Source organism: Podarcis melisellensis (assembly GCF_964234715.1).
Source record: "Podarcis melisellensis genome assembly, chromosome: 13".
Classification (NCBI taxonomy): Eukaryota; Metazoa; Chordata; class Lepidosauria; order Squamata; family Lacertidae; genus Podarcis; species Podarcis melisellensis.
This window is the reverse complement of record NC_138545.1, coordinates 5417460-5434625: the sequence shown is the minus strand read 5'-3', so window position 1 is coordinate 5434625 and position 17166 is coordinate 5417460. Positions and strand designations below refer to the sequence as shown.

Here is a 17166-nt window from a genome sequence, read left to right as displayed (position 1 = left end):
AAATTAATCTGTTCCAGAAGTCCATTCCAAAACCAAAGCGTTCCAAAACCAAGGCATGCTTTCCCATACAAAGTAATGCAAAATGGATTAATCCGTTCCAGACTTTTAAAAACAACCCCTAAAACAGCAATTGAACATGAATTTTACTATATAACGAGACCACTGATACATAAAATGAAAGCAATAATCAATGTACTCTACTATAAAATAAATGAGACAGTGTTGTAGATGATAAAAATTAAAATTAATTTTTTTTCTTACCTGCACCGATGATAGTCATTGTTTGGATTGGGGGGGGGGCTTTTATCTATTTCTGCAGTCGATCATTCAATCAATCAATCAATCAATCAATCAGTAGCTGAACTGGGTTCCACACAGTCACAGAAACAAATGAACCCTAAAAGCCTCAAAAACAAAAACGCAAAATAAATAGCAATCACAAAAGTGCCAAACTTAATCCGTTCCGGAAGTCCGTTTGACTTCCGAAATGTTCGAAAACCAAAGCGCAGCTTCTGATTGGTGCAGGCGCCCCAGAAACAATAGAGTGGTACCTCAGGTTACATACGCTTCAGGTTACAGACTCCGCTAACCCAGAAATAGTGCTTCAGGTTAAGAACTTTGCTTCAGGATGAGAACAGAAATCGTGCAGCGACGGCGGGAGGCCCCATTAGCTAAAGTGGTGCTTCAGGTTAAGAACAGTTTCAGGTTAAGTACGGACCTCCGGAACGAATTAAGTACTTAACCCGAGGTACCACTGTAGCTGACAACCACATCGGACGTTCAACTTCTGAAAAAAATTCAGAAACTGGAACACTTACTTCTGGGTTTTCAGTATTTGGGAACCAAGGCGTTTGAGAACCAAGGAACCACTGTCCTGCTGTTTGAGCTGAGGCCCATTGTGTGCTTTGATCATGCCAAGGCCTCTGAGCTGGTATGGAGTTGGCAGACTCCTTCCTACCGCCTCACACCATCCCAAGCAAACAGGTGAACCATCCTGTTCCCCAGGAGCGCCACATTTCACAATCCCAGGGCACCTCCGCTTTTTTCAACCCACACTGCATAGGCAGCCCTGCCTGAGAGCAGCGATGGCATCAGTGCCTCTTGCCTAACCTGTCCATCTGGGTCAGAGAGGTTTGGAAATGGAGACTTGGCTGAGCCACCTGCAGTTTTCCTCCCACCTTTCAGGAAATTTTCAGGGTTCACAGCAACAAAACACCGAGAGGAATTCCTGCCCCTGCGCTCTGTGCGTCCTTCACTCTCTTCATAATTTCCAACACTCTGGGCAGCGAGTTCAAGAGACCGGGCTGCTTTGAGGAGAGAAACACGAAGCAGATGGATAGTTTTAGACGCCACAGACTTAAAGAGCTGGTGGTGGTGTAGTGGTTAGAGCGCTGGTCTTGGACCTGGGGAGAGACCAGGGTTCAAATCCCCACTTGGCAGTGAATAATAATAATAATAATAATTTATTATTTGTACCCCGCGCATCTGGCTGGGTTTCCCCAGCCATTCTGGGCGGCTTCCAACAAAGATTCAAAATACATTAAAATGTCACACATTAAAAACTTCCCTGAACAGGGCTGCCTTCAGATGTCTTCTAAAAGTCAGATAGTTGTTTATTTCCTTGACATCTGACGGGAGGGCGTTCCACAGGGAGGGAGCCACCACCGAGAAGGCCCTCTGCCTGGTTCCCTGTAGCTTCACTTCTCGCAGGGAGGGAACTGCCAGAAGGCTCTTGAAGCTGGACCTCAGTGTCCGGGCTGAACGATGGAGGTGGAGATGCTCCTTCAGGTATACTGGGCCGAGGCCAAAACCAGTCACTGCCTCTCAGTCTACTGGGTGAAGCCTAACCTACCTCATAGGGTTGTTGTGGAGATTAAATGAGGAGTGGGAGAAGAACCATGTATACCACCTTGAGGAAAAGGTGGGGATATAATAATAATAATAATAATAATAATAATAATAATAATAATAATACCTTTACCTTTATTTATACCCCGCCCATCTGGCTGGGTTTCCCCAGCCACTCTGGATGGCTTCCAACAGAACACTAAAATACAATAACCTACAGTATTAAACATTAAAAGCTTCCCTAAACTGGGCTGCCTTCAGATGTCTTCTAAACGTTTGGTAGTTGTTTATCTCTTTGACAACTGGTGGGAGGGTGTTTCACAGGGAGGGTGCCACCACCGAGAAGGCCCTCTGCCTGGTTCCCTGTAGCTTTGCTTCTAGTAGGGAGGGAACCGCCAGAAGGCCCTCAGAGCTGGACCTCAGTGTCTGGGCAGAACGATGGGGGTGGAGACGCTACTCAAGCAATACATAAATAAAGCCTCTAATATTCTTGGGTTCATTTTTCTTCACCACAGAAATAAGGGACAATATGAGTTCTGCATTGGTGCATGAAAAAACAATGATGATGTTTACTAGTGAAAAATGCAGGCCTTTGGCTGATTACTGTTCTATAGACTTCTAAATGTGTTTGTGGGAGAAGGGTTATTGTTTTGCCGCTTCTGGTTTAGCTATTTATCTGTGCTTTTATCTTATGTTTTTATCTTGTGAACCACTCCGAGATCTTTTGATAAATCAAATAAATAAATAATTAGGAATAAATAAATTTTATCATTAGATACAGGCAATAAGACATCTTGGTAGCCCAACCCCACATATCAAACTTTCCGATGGTTCACGCTGGCATAACTGCCCACTGAGAGATGCCTTTAAATAAGTCCCTTCCATTTCCACAGACATTTAATTATTCAACTTTAAGGAAAACATCACAGACTTTCTGACCAATCAAATGCATGCCTGCGCCCTCCTGGCTTTGTTCAGTAACGCCACCTGCTGGCGTTTCCTGGAAATTAAATAGGGCACGGCATGCAAGATGTGGTTGACTCATATGGAGAAAAGGTAAAGGTAAAGGGACTCCTGACCATTAGGTCCAGTCGTGGCCGACTCTGGTTGCGGCGCTCATCTCGCTTTATTGGCCGAGGGAGCCGGCGTACAGCTTCCGGGTCACGTGGCCAGCATGACTAAGCCACTTCTTGCAAACCAGAGCAGTGCCCGGAAATGCCGTTTACCTTCCCTCCGGAGCAGTACCTATTTATCTACTTGCACTTTGACGTACTTTAGAACTGCTAAGGTTGGCAGGAGCAGGGACCGAGCAACGGGAGCTCACCCCATTGCGGGATTCGAACCGGCAACCTTCTGATCGGCAAGTCTTAGGCTCTGTGGTTTAACCCACAGCGCTACCCACGTCCCCATATGGAGAAAAGCAGGGTTCAATTGTTGGAGAAAAGCAGGGTGCAATCGTTAGATTTCGAAGCTATCCCCCTCACTGATTGTGCTCCTTCCCCTCAGGGAACTTGAAATGCGGCTGAAAGGCTTCAACAACCTGGCGGAATCGTGGAAGAACCTGGATGACATTCGCAGAGTCTTCTGGTTCATGAAAACACCTGTCACAGGTGGGTCCCCTCCCTGCCCTGAGCAGGAAAAAGCAGCTGGATCCAACCAAAAGCTTCTAATGCGCCATTCTCCCCGGCCACCACTCCTGCCACTCGCTGCCTAACGTTAATTTTACTCGAGGATTTAAATATGCACGGCACTCCTTTTAAATATACAAGGTGTGACCGGAAAGTTCGGTGAATGGTCACAGAAATCGGAAAACGAGAAATATTTGAACATACAGTGGTACCTTGGTTTTCAAACTTAATCCGTTCCGGAAGTCCGTTGCAAAACCAAAGCGTTCCAAAACCAAGGTGCGCTTTCCCATAGAAAGTAGCGCAAAACAGATTAATCCGTTCCAGGCTTTTAAAAACAACCCCTAAAACAGGAACTGAACATGAATTTTACTATATAACGAGACCACTGATACATAAAAAGCAATAATTAATATACTGTACTATAAAATAAATAAGACAGTATTGTAGATGATAAAAATTAAAATCAAAAATAAATTCTTACCTGCACTGATGATAGTCATTGTTTGGATAGGGGGCTTTTATCTATTTCTGCAGTCAATCAATCAATCAATCAATCAGTAGCTGAACTGGGATCCACATAGTCACAAAAACAAATTAACTGAAAAAGCCTCAAAACAAAAAATACAAAATAAATAGCAAAAACAAAAGCACCAAATATAAGCTCCACGTACCGCCTTAGAACACTGCGATCGGAAACGGAAGGCTTGAATTACAATGGGGGGACGCAAATTAGCAGCGCAACAGGAAACACAGGGGGACGCAAAACAGAGCATGTTCAGCTTCTGAAAAAAGTTCGAAAACCGGAACACCTACTTCCGGTTTTGCAGCGTTCGGGTTCCAAGTTCTTTGTGAACTAAGCTGTTCGAAAACCAAGGTACCAGTGTACAACCTTACAGGCCTTCAAAGTAACCCCCTCTGACACAATGCACAGTTGACAACATTCGTAGAACTGTTGGAAACTTCTGGAGAAGTCCTCTATTCGTACTGCTTACAGTTCTCCCGTCACAGCAGCTTGGATGTGTGAAATGTTGGACAATCTGTGCAGATTTCAGTTTTGGAAAAAGAAATAAATCTGGTGGGGCCAGATTGGAAGAATATGGAGGGTGGGACAACTCAGTAACCTCAGTAGCAATTTCACGTGGAATATGCCATTCTTCCGCCATCATTCGGACGCAGAAACGCTGATCCCGCATCAATATGTCACAAACCCTGTCAACGTTTGCCACCCTTCACAGAAACCATGTTCGAATTACAGCTACATCTCCCTGCACAATTGTGAGCATTATGTGGGTTTCCAATGCCAATCGTATGTTTTCGAATATTTCCTGCTGTCCAGTTTCTGTGACCATTCACCAAACTTTCCGGTCACAACTTGTACGTTGTTGTTTAGTCGTCTAGTCGTGTCCGACTCTTCGTGACCCCCTGGACCAGAGCACGCCAGGCACTCCTGTCTTCCACTGCCTCCCGCAGTTTGGTCAGACTCATGTTGGTAGCTTCGAGAACACTGTCCCACCATCTCGTCCTCCGTCGTCCCCTTCTCCTTGCACCCTCCATCTTTCCCAACATCAGGGTCTTTTCCAGGGAGTCTTCTCTTCTCATGAGGTGGCCAAAGTATTGAAGCCTCAGCTTCAGGATCTGTCCTACCAGTGAGCACTCAGGGCTGATATCCTTCAGAATGGAGAGGTTTGATCTTCTTGCAGTCCATGGGACTCTCCAGAGTCTCCTCCAGCACCAGAATTCAAAAGCATCCAGTCTTCGGCGATCAGCCTTCTTTATGGTCCAGCTCTCACTTCCATACATCACTACTGGGAAAACCAGAGCTTTTACTGTAGTGACCTTTGTTGGCAAGGTGATGTGTCTACCTTGTACGTACATTCCTTTAAATAAATAAAATAGGAACGGAGCTGAGATCGCATGAAGAGCCCTGGTAGATCAGGCCAAAGGCCTAGCTATGCCCTCATCCTGTACCCACAGTGGCCTTTCAGAAGTCCCCAGGCAAGTGGCGTGAGGTAATAGCCCTCTCCTGCTGTCGTTTCCCAGAAGCTGTTATGGAAAGGTAGACTGCGTCTAAAGTAGCAGGTTCTATTTAGCCTTAATGACTAATAGCCATTAGCAGACCCCCTCCTCCCTGAATTGTCTAATCCTTTAAAGCTGTCTAACATAATAATAATAATAATAATAATAATAATAATAATAATAATAATAAATTTTATTTATACCCCTCCCTCCCTGGCCAGAGCCAGGCTCAGGGCAGCTAACACAGTAAAAATACAGGTTAAAATGCAATTTAAAATGCAGCCTCATTTTAAAAGTAGCCCATAGATCAAAACCAAAAGGGGAGGTTTTGAGACTGAGTCCAAACCAAAGGCCAGGTGGAACAGCTCTGTCTTGCAGGCCCTGCGGAAAGATGTCAAGTCCCACAGGGCCCTAGTCTCTTGTGACAGAGTGTTTCACCAAGTTGGGGCCAGTACTGAAAAGGCCCTGGCCCTAGTTGAGACCAATCTAACCACCTTCCGACCTTCAAAATGTTGTCATTTGTGGACCTTACGTTCCTCCGCGGGGCATACCAGGTAAGATTTTTAAAAATTATGTTAAGCAGTATACAATTTAGATAATCAATAATCAATACTTTTTACTCTGCTTCAGAGTACGTCACAGAGCACTGGATGGACGATGAATTCTTTGGCTACCAGTATCTGAACGGTGTGAATCCGGTCGTGATCAAGAAATGCCCCGCGATCCCTGATAACTTTCCAGTGACCCCGGAGATGGTGGCTGGAAGCCTGGGGAAATCGACCAGCCTCCAGGAGGAGCTGAAGGTAAACACTCATGTTTGATCATCGCAAGAGACCACCTGCCCCTGCAAAATGGTGGATGGAAGTTTGGATCTGGAAGACCTGCGTTCAAGTCCTGCCTTTTCGCTGTGCGGCCTTGAGCAAGCCTTTTGGGCTCGGTTTTCCCTGGTGACCTCAGCAAGATTGCTCATTTGGTAGAGAATAATAATAATAATAATAATAATAATAATAATAATAATAATAATTTATTTATACCCCGCCCTTCCCAGTTCAGAAAACCGGGCTCAACAAATTTAAAACACTTAATTGATGCAACAAAAAACAACATAAAATGCAGTATAAAACATGAGTAACAATAATTTCAGAATTCAAAAATCAATTTTGGGGTAAATCCACCCAATAAACATTAGCTGATCACCAGGGCTAGCTGGCTAAATTAGTCCTATTTGGGCCAGTGAGGAGACCAGGGGAGAATTAGCTGTGGGATCCCAGAGCGGGTAATCTTCATAAAAAGGGGAGGGAAGGAAGGTTCTTAATCTCCGGGTCACGGGTTCAAGAGCTACGCTGGGCGGAATGTTCTTTCATATGTGGTGGACCTGTAAAAGGGTAAAAGAGTATTGGGAAATAATCCATAATGAATTGAAGAAAATGTTTAAAAGTACAACCAGAGAGTCCCTTTTGCTGGGGATAATTCAGACGGAAATTCATATATAGAATAAGAGAACAAGAAGAAGATTGGAAAATGTTTATCGAATACATTGGGGGGAATTGTGTACACGTGAAAACGCTGGCAGCATTAAGATAAATTCAAGAGTGTAAATAAGTTTTGATGGATGGAACAATGGAATACTGAACGGTTTAGTTTTTGTAAAACATGCAGGGATTTATGATAAGTGAAATGAACCGTGGAAAGAGAAGAAGGGAAGTCACTGATATCTTAAGGATGTTTCAATAGGTATTCTAAACTGCAAAACAGAAAAATTAATAACAATTTATATACTGTATTTTTTCTTGTATAAGACTAGGTTTCCCCTCTTAAAATAATGTCAAAAATTAGGGGGCGTCTTATACATGGAAAGGGACGCGGGTGGCGCTGTGGGTTAAACCACAGAGCCTAGGACTTGCCGATCGGAAGGTCGGCGGTTCGAATCCCTGTGACGGGGTGAGCTCCCGTTGCTCGGTCCCTGCTCCTGCCAACCTAGCAGTTCGAAAGCACCTCAAAGTGCGAGTAGATCAACAGATACCACTCTGCCGGGAAGGTAAACGGTGTTTCCGTGCGCTGCTCTGGTTCGCCAGAAGCGGCTTAGTCCTGCTGGCCACATGACCCGGAAGCTGTACACCAGCTCCATCGGCCTATAGAGCGAGATGAGCGCCGCAACCCCAGAGTCGGCCACGACTGGATCTAATGATCAGGGGTCCCTTTACCTTTATACATGGATACATCTCTCCCCCCCCCCATTTTCTTAAATCTGAGTCCCCCAAAATAAGGGGCGTCTTATACATGGGGGTGTCTTATAGACGGAAAAATACGGTACATACCCACACTGGGCAAAAAAAAATCTGCATTGATGGGCTTTGGACTAGATTACCATCAGGGTCCCTTCCAATTCTATGATTCTGCCTCTGGTTAGGGGGGGGAAATGCAACAGGAATGTTTTCACTGTAACAGCTAGCTGTAGGATTGATTCACTGCGTCTTGCTTGACCCGGTCCATCTCTTTCTCCGCCTCTCCCACAGAAAGGAAACATCTTCATCACCGACTACAAGATCCTCGAGGGCATCCCCACCTGCAAACTGAACGGGAAGCAGCAATATCTGGCAGCCCCCCTCTGCCTGCTGCACCTCAACCCCAAAGGCCAGATGATGCCCTTAGCCATTCAGGTAACAGGATGCTTCTCGCTTGTTGCATCCTGACCCGAAAGCCATTCAGGTAACAGGACGCTTCTCGCTTGTTGCATCCTGAGCCAAAAGCTATCTGTGCAGGACCGGAAGCATTCTAAATAATAATAATAATAATTTATTATTTATTATTTATACCCCGCCCACCTGGCTGAGCTTCCCCAGCCACTCTGGGCGGCTTCCAAAAGAATATTAAGATACTGTGATACATCAAACATTAAAAGCTTCCCTAAACAGGGCTGCCTTCAGATGTCTTCTAAAAGTCAGTTGTTTATTTCCTTGACCTCTGACAGGAGGGCGTTCCACAGGGTGGGCGCCACCACCGAGAAGGCCCTCTGTCTGGTTCCCTGTAACCTCACTTCTTGCAGGGAGGGAACCGCCGGAAGGCCCTGGGAGCTGGACCTCCGTGTCCGGGCAGAACGATGGGGGTGGAGACGCTCCTTCAGGGATACAGCGGCTACATCCCAGATAACAGCCTAACGCTGACACTACAGAAAACAAGGCAGTTTTAATGCATGTAACAATTATGCAAAATTCATCATCATCATCATCATCATTTATTTGTACCCCGCCCATCTGGCTGGGTTTCCCCAGCCACTCTGGGCGGTTTCCACAAAGACAAAAAGTACCCTAAGATGTCACAGATTAAAAACCTCCCTGAGCAGGGCTGCCTTAAGATGTCTTCTGAATGTCAGGTAGTTGTTTATCTTTTTGACATCTGCTGGGAGGGCATTCCACAGGGCAGGAGCTACTACCAAGATGGCCCTCTGCCTGGTTCCCTGTAACTTGGCTTCTTGCAGCGAGGGAACCGCCAGAAGACCCTCGGTGCTGGACCTCAGTGTCTGGGCAGAACGATGGGGGTGGAGACGCTCCTTCAGGTCTACTGGGCCTTTGAGGCCATTTAGGGCTTTAAAGGTCAGCACCAACACTTTGAATTGTGCTTGGAAACGTACTGGGAGCCAGTGTAGGTCTTTCAGGACCGGTGTTATGTGGTCTCGGCGGCCGCCCCCAGTCACCAGTCTAGCTGCCGCATTCTGGATTAATTGCAGTTTCCATGTCACCTTCAAAGGTAGCCCCACATAGAGCGCATTGCAGTAGTCCAAGCAGGAGATAACCAGAGCATGCACCACTCTGGCGAGACAGTCTGCAGGCAGGCAGGGTCTCATCCTGCGTACCAGATGGAGCTGGTAGACACCTGCCCTGGACACAGAACTGACCTGCGCCTCCATGGACAGCTGTGAGTCCAGAATGACTCCCAGGCTGCGCACCTGGTCCTTCAGGGGCACAGGTACCCCATTCAGGACCAGGGAGTCCCCCACACCCGCCCGCCCCCTGTCCCCCCAAAACAGTACTTCTGTCTTGTCAGGATTCAACATCAAACCATTCGTTTATTACCCTCACTTTCCCCCTAGGGAAGCCCTCTCCTCCCCCATGGAGCTGTTGGCGCCTTCGATTGCAGGGGGTTGGACTAGATGACCCGCCGGGGGTCCCTTCTAGCGTTCCGAATCTATGATCCCTCCTGCCGCTTGCTGCCCTCTGCTGGCAGTTCCCGGCCTTGCAGGTGTATATAAAACAGGACAACGTCCTCTCTGATCTCCTCCTCTCACTGGTTCTTTCCCGGTAGCTTAACCAGACCCCAGGGCCGGAGAACCCCATTTTCTTGCCCACGGACTCCAAGTGGGACTGGACGCTTGCCAAGATCTGGGTGAGGATGTCCAACTTCCACGTCCACGAGGTCAACACTCACCTCCTCGAAGCACACTTCCATTGTGAGGTCTACAGCATGGCCACCCTTCGCCAGCTGCCAATGTGTCATCCTGTGTACAAGGTAAGGGGTCTTGAGGGGATAGTCTCCCAGCGGGTGGTCAGACATGGGGGCGCCCTCTGCGATGGGGGCCTGTTAACAGCTGAACAACCCGACACCTTACTAGTGTCATATGAATTCTAAGGTCTCACATATACAGTGGTACCTCAGGTTACATACGCTTCAGGTTACAGACTCCACTAACCCAGAAATTGTTATGTACTGAAGTTCTCACCCTGGGCCAGCAGGGGGATACTGTAGATAGTTCAGGTCCACATATGCAAATAAGGGATCAGAAGTGACGTTCAGTGATTGGATAGTTACAGAAAATGGTTACTGTTGCGTTCTAGTGGAGCTCTATATAAGCAGGCTGGCTGAACCCTTCAGTTCAGTTCAGTTCTGTTCTGGCCTGTGAATAAACAAGAGCTGTTTGAAGAATCGCTGTGTCGTCAGATATGTTCACCCACAACTTAACAGAAATAGTACCTCGGGTTAAGAACTTTGCTTCAGGATGAGAATAGAAATCATGCTCTGGTGGCGCGGTGGCAGCAGGAGGCCCCATTAGCTAAAGGGGTGCTTCAGGTTAAGAACATTTTCAGGTTAAGAACGGACCTCTGGAACGAATTAAGTACTTAACCCGAGGCACCACTGTATATATAAAGCATATGTTCATAAATTTACTAGGCAAACACATGTATGTAAACCACATGTCTAAAATAGTAAAGGTAAAGATATCCCTGACCATTAGGTCCAGTCGCAGACGACTCTGGGGTTGCGCACTCATCTCGCACTATAGCTTTTTCCTTTTCTTGCGAGGAATCCTATTCGGAATAAGGGAATTTCCCTTTAAAAAGGGGGGAAAGTTGACAGCTATGCTCTATAGGCCAAGGGAGCTGGCGTTTGTCCGCAGACAGCTTCCGGGTCCTGTGGCCAGCATGACTAAGCCGCTTCTGGCGAACCACAGCAGCGCACGGAAACGCCATTTACCTTCCCGCTGGAGTGGTACATATTTATCTACCTGCACTGGTGTGCTTTCGAACTGCTAGGTTGGCAGGAGCAGGGACCGAGCAACAGGAGCTCACCCCGTCGCAGGGATTCGAACTGCTGACCTTCCGATCGGCAAGCCCTAGGCTCTGTGGTTTAGACCACAGCGCCACCCGCACCCCTGATATCTGAAATAGTACAGGAGAGCAATCCAGAAACCATTTGGACTCTCCCAAATCAACCTCAAACATTTCTCTGCAAGGAGGAAGGAAATGAGGAAAGCCTCTCTGTTGTGTTTTGCTTACCTGTCTGAGGGGCATTTTTGCGAATGAACAGGGTGAGCCTGTGACCTGGTTTCAGGAATTAAAGCATTTACCATCACAAAAGAATGGCCAGGCTGCCCAGGTAGCGCAATCAGTGACCATTATCAGGTATTCTGAGGGGGTTGGGGGGTCTGGCTACAGGGTGGGCAGTTTCAAAAGTCTATATAAGAGCTTGCACACCAATGTTCTGGGTTCCTCCTCCCTCCTGCGTGTGGGGAGTGGGGATCCTGTTGCAACAGTTTAATAAAGATCAGGCTTACTAGCTGCTTTGCTTCTCAATATATACTCTGGTTGGTCTCTGTTTTTTCCTTCTACTTACAGAGAACCTACATAAGGAATTTCTACGGGCTCTTGGGTACCCCATAAGGGGAAAGGAGCACTAGGGTGGTTTCATATGAGCTACGGAGTCTCCTTAGGTGACTGTGAAGAACTAGCATTTTGCTCTTTAAAAAAATCAAGGTCCTAGTCCTCATTTTTATGGGATAACACGACAACGATGTCTTTGGAAGACTAGGTCCCCTAGATTCGTTTTACTGAAAAATCCTATCTCTTTAAAAAGCCTATGTTACGACGCTGAACATGGGTGCCACAATTTAAGAAGGATGTTGACCAGCTGGGAGGTGCCCAGAGGAGGGCAGCCAAGATGATGAAGGGGTCTGGAAACCAAGCCTGATGAGGAACGGTTGAAGCAGCTGGATCTGTTTAGCCTGGAAAAGAGGAGACTGAGAGGAGATCATAGAATCATAGAATCATAGAGTTGGAAGAGACCACAAGGGCCATCGAGTCCAACCCCCTGCCAAGTAGGAAACACCATCAGAGCACTCCTGACATCTGGTTGTCAAGCCTCTGCTTAAAGACCTCCAAAGAAGGAGACTCCACCACACTCCTTGGCAGCAAATTCCACTGTCAAACAGCTCTTACTGTCAGGAAGTTCTTCCTAATGTTTAGGTGGAATCTTCTTTCTTGTCGTTTGGATCCATTGCTCCGTGTCCGCTTCTCTGGAGCAGCAGAAAACAACCTTTCTCCCTCCTCTATGTGACATCCTTTTATATATTTGAACATGGCTATCATATCACCCCTTCACCTCCTCTTCTCCAGGCTAAACATGCCCAGCTCCCTTAGCCGTTCCTCATAAGGCATCGTTTCCAGGCCTTCGACCATTTTGGTTGCCCTCCTCTGGACACGTTCCAGTTTGTCAGTGTCCTTCTTGAACTGTGGTGCCCAGAACTGGACACAGTACTCCAGGTGAGGTCTGACCAGAGCAGAATACAGTGGCACTATTACTTCCCTTAGCCATCTTCAGATATCTAAAGGGCTTTCACTTGGAGGATGGAGCAAGCTTGTATTCTCCTGCTCCGGAGTGCAGGACTCGAACCCATGGCTTCAAGATACAAGGAAGGAGATTCCAACTCGACATCAGGAAGAACTTTCTGGCAGTAAGAGCAGTTTGACAGTAGAACGGTCTCCCTTGGGAGGTTGTTGTTGCTCCTTCCTTGGAGGTTTTTAAGCAGAGGCCAGATGGTTTTCTGCCATGGATGCTTTAGTTGAGATTCCTGCTTTGCAAAGGGTTGGACTAGATGACTCTAGGGGTCCCTTCCAACTCTATGATTCTTTGATTTAGGTGTGAATCGGAACAGATGCATAACCTAGCAGAAAATGGCAGAAATATGGCAAAAAAAACTTGAGAACCTGAAATGTTTGCATTTGAGTGTGAGGAGGACGTCAGGAGATGCTTCCCTTCCCGTCTTAAACCCGTGTTTCTTCTCCTCCTCGCTTTCTCACAGCTCCTGATACCCCACACCCGTTATACTCTGCACATCAACACCCTTGCCCGTACCAGTCTTATCCAACCAGGAGGGGTATTTGATCAGGTAAGAGAGATTTGCAAAAGGAAGAGAAAGTCCTGGGTCCTGGTCCCACATCAGGTGTCTAGCCAGCAGCCAAAAACACCCCCCATAAGTTGGGACCTGGGCTGGGGTGCGCGGCTGGAGCTGGGCTGAGACCCCTTAATGCGTCGGGATGGGTTTGTGTCCAAAATGATGCTTGTGGGCCATGGCAGCTGAGGGACAGCTGGGCGTCCCAGGTAGGCTGCCACAGATGTAGGAAGAGGAGTCGGAAAAAGCTGCATCCTGGTGGACAGGAAGTGCCGCCATGTTGGCAGGAAGTCAGTGGAATGTCCAGGTCCTTCAGAGATGGAAACCCATAATAACAGTCACAGCTGTTACACAAATTTTAAGGTGCACACAGAGGGGGCATACACTCCACAGAAAACCAACCCTCCCACCGTCAAAATTAGGAAATATCCGTTCCCCCAATAGACACGTTATCTGAGTTCACAGAGCAATCCCGAAGCTATCTTGACTCTCTTGACGACTCCAGATATGCTATCTGAAGTAAACATGTCTTGAGGAAACCTTTCCCAATAGTTATTTTCACTTGCAGAACCCTCCAAAACATGTACAGGAACGTTCGAAAACCGGAATACTTACTTCCAGGTTTTTGGCGTTCAGGAACTGAAACGTTTGGCAAAGGAGCCATTCGAGTTCTGAGGTTTGACTGTAAATGGATAAACCTCTCACATGAATGGGGTAGGTCTGTGACAACGGATTCAAGAACTAAGATATTTACCATCCCGAAAGAATGGCCCAAACTGGAAAAGGAATTTAGCAAGCATCTTAGGGTATTTTGACAGGAGAAAAGCAATACTCTCAAATTTCTGTTGTAGACCGCCTCTAAATGTGAAACTGGTATGATGCTTTCGGGTGGTCTTTGGCTAAGGGGTCGGGCAATTTCTAAAATTTTTACAAGTGGTTACACACTTTTGCTCTGGGTCCAGTGCCGGATTTACGTATAAGCTAAACAAGCTATATCTTAGGGCCCCACTCTCTTGGGGGCCCCCCAAAAAATCAAACGGGGGAAAAACTGGATGTACATTTCCTAAATATAAAATAAAAAGCAAATAAAACAAAACCTACCTACAGCAACAGTGTTGTGTGTTGTGTAGGCTCCTGTGATGTAAGTCATGGGCCCCGCCTGCTAGCCTGCTCCCTAAAATATCACTGGTTTGCTCATTTCTATATATAGGGTGCCTACATTCTGCATGTGCGAATGGCTTTAGATACCTATTAGGTCTGTAAAGGACCATATAGCATATATTCAACACCAAAAACAGGGACAATTTGTTGTTGACAAAGGACAGCTGGACATATAAAGGGCCCCATTACCTTCAGTAGCTGAGGGCCTCATCAAACCTAAATCCGACCCTGTCCGGTTCCTCACCTCCTTGTAATGGGGGTAAGGATGGGGACGACCCTGTTGCAACAGAAAAATAAAGATCTGCTTTGCTTTGACTAGTTCCTGCCTCCACCCATCCTTCTCTGACCGATCATGGACTGGATACTGAGTCCCTTGGAGGAGATGGGCTGTAAAAGCCAACCCCAAATTTGCCCCAGCCAATCCGGATGCCAGGCTGGGAGCTAACCACGGTTCTGGAAACGCACGAATGAGCAGCGAAGGCCTGCCAAAAATCTGAAGGTCCCAAAACTGGAGTCCAAAAGCAGAGTTTTCATTTTGCAACACTGGGAGCAGAGGGTAGTTCAGTCCATAGCTGTCAAGCGTCCCTTATTTGGCGGGAAACTCCCTTACCCCAGCGCTGTGTCCCGCTGCTGTCCCTTATGGATGATGTCCCTTAAATTTCCCGGGTTTCAAAGGAAGCAGTTCCTCTCCCTCCCTCCCTGCTGGCCAGGGAGGAGGGAGGCTCCAACTGGGTTGCTTGGCTGCGTTGTTCACCTAATAAGGAGTCTAAGAACGACTGGGGGTGGAGCTTGCATGCCTCGTGCCAATCAAATTGGTCGCGTTGCCTGGGAACTCACCTTTGCTCAGCGCTTCCCAGCGGAGAGGGGACGGTGGTTTTCCTTGCGGCATCCCCTTTGCCGGGTTGCTGCGCTGTGGGAACCACCGCTTGAGGCTTCATTTGGCTGCTGGCTGGGCTTTCTGCCTTTGGCTCGGAGGGGCTCAGAAGTCGAATATACCTGTATTCTGAAAATCCCTTATTTTGGCTGCTGATCCCTTATTTTCAAGGCTGCTGGTCCCTTATTTTCAAATCTGTAAGTTGACAGCTATGGTTCAGTTGGTTGGTCCCATCGATCCTTTTTGGTTGAGGCTTTCAGGCAGCTTTCACCAGCCACTTGGAACCCTTTAGGCACTTTGGACGGCAGTTCTCAGCTGGGCTCAGGGCTTCCGGTTGGCTATGTCTGCCCGCGAGTGCTTCCAGTTAGTGGGAATCTGCCTTTATTTATTTTTTAGGTTTTTTATTTATACTCTTCAAATTCATACATTTCACTCGTTTCACAATCAATTTAACATTCAGAGTTTGACTTCCTTCCCCCTCTTTCTGCGGTTCCTTAAATTAATTTTTAAAAATATCTTCTGCATATCCAAATTCATTTAATTTGCACCTTTAATTATCTACTTTAAATATAAACTCTTACGAAACTGCAGGTTATTACAATAATCCTGCCAATGTTTTTATCTGTTTGCAATCTACCTGCAAATATTCAGTGAACCATTTCCAATCTTTTATTAAAAGTTTATTATCTTGATTTCTTATTCTTCTGGTAAGTTCTGACATTTTCCTGCATATTCCAAAAAGTTTTTGTATCCATTCTTCCTTTACTGGGACTTCTACTTCTTTCCACTTCGGGGCAAGTACCATTCTTGCTGATGTTGTAGCGTGCATAATTAAATTTCCATACAATTCCCCAGAGGGAATTTGCCTTTGTGATCCTTGCATTTCCCCCTGTTGGTCTGCAGGCAACAGCGACGGGACGGGATGGGATGATAAAGCTGCTTGCGAAAGGTGCGGAGGCCTCTACCTACAGCTCCCTCTGCCTCCCGGATGACCTGCAAGAAAGAGGAGTCGCCTCCTTGCCCAATTACTACTACAGGGATGATGGGATGAAGATTTGGAAGGCCATAGAGACGTGAGCCTTTGCGGGTTGGGGCCTGGGATCTGGGCACAGAAGGGGCTGAAGGAGTGTCTCCACCCCCATCGTTCTGCCCAGACGCTGAGGTCCAGCACTGAGGGCCTTCTGGCGGTTCCCTCATTGTGAGAAGCAAAGCTACAGGGAACCAGCCAGAGGGCCTTCTCGGTGGTGGCACCTGCCCTGTGGAACGCCCTCCCATCAGATGTCAAGGAAATAAACAACTACCCGACATTTAGAAGACATCTGAAAGCAGCCCTGTTTGGGGAAGCTTTTAATGTTTCATGTATTTACAGTGGTACCTCAGGTTACATACGCTTCAGGTTACATACGCTTAGGTTACAGACTCCGCTAACCCAAAAAAAGTGCTTCAGGTTAAGAACTTTGCTTCAGGATGAGAACAGAAATCGTGCTGCAGCGGCGCAGCGGCAGCAGGAGGCCCCATTAGCTAAAGTGGTGCTTCAGGTTAAGAACAGTTTCAGATTAAGAACGGACCTCCAGAACGAATTAAGTACTTAACCTGAGGTACCACTGTATCGTGTTTTTAATTTTCTGTTGGAAACCGCCCAGAGTGGCTGGGGAAACCCAGCCAGATGGGCAGGGTAATAATAATAATAATAATAATAATAATAATAATAATAATAATAATAATAATTAAAAAAAAACCAAAAATGTCTGATAGTTCTTATGACCAGGAAGTTCTTCCTAACGTGGGAAAATGAGGAAGGTAGGTTCAGAAGCAGCAGGAGCAAGGAGAATATTAGAGACAAATTGCACGATGAAGGTTTTTCTGGGTCCGATTCGAATCCCAAAGCAATCTGTTCACGCACTCTGCCCCCCCGCAAATAAACCCTGAAACAGAGGGAATTGACAGATGGCCTCATTCTCTGAGAAGGGAAAGGA

The 17166-nt window shown here is 46.8% G+C and overlaps 1 protein-coding gene across 1 annotated transcript in view; it reads left to right on the top strand.

Moving 5' to 3' along the window:
- Positions 1–17166, top strand: part of LOC309355715 (hydroperoxide isomerase ALOXE3-like) — a 36321-nt gene that overhangs the window by 12911 nt on the left and 6244 nt on the right. The window contains exons 5-10 of the mRNA XM_081886790.1: positions 3355–3458; positions 6123–6295; positions 8009–8152; positions 9795–9998; positions 13066–13152; positions 16094–16263. Coding sequence (XP_081742916.1) covers positions 3355–3458; positions 6123–6295; positions 8009–8152; positions 9795–9998; positions 13066–13152; positions 16094–16263 — 882 coding nt within the window. The remainder of the gene's footprint in view (positions 1–3354; positions 3459–6122; positions 6296–8008; positions 8153–9794; positions 9999–13065; positions 13153–16093; positions 16264–17166) is intronic.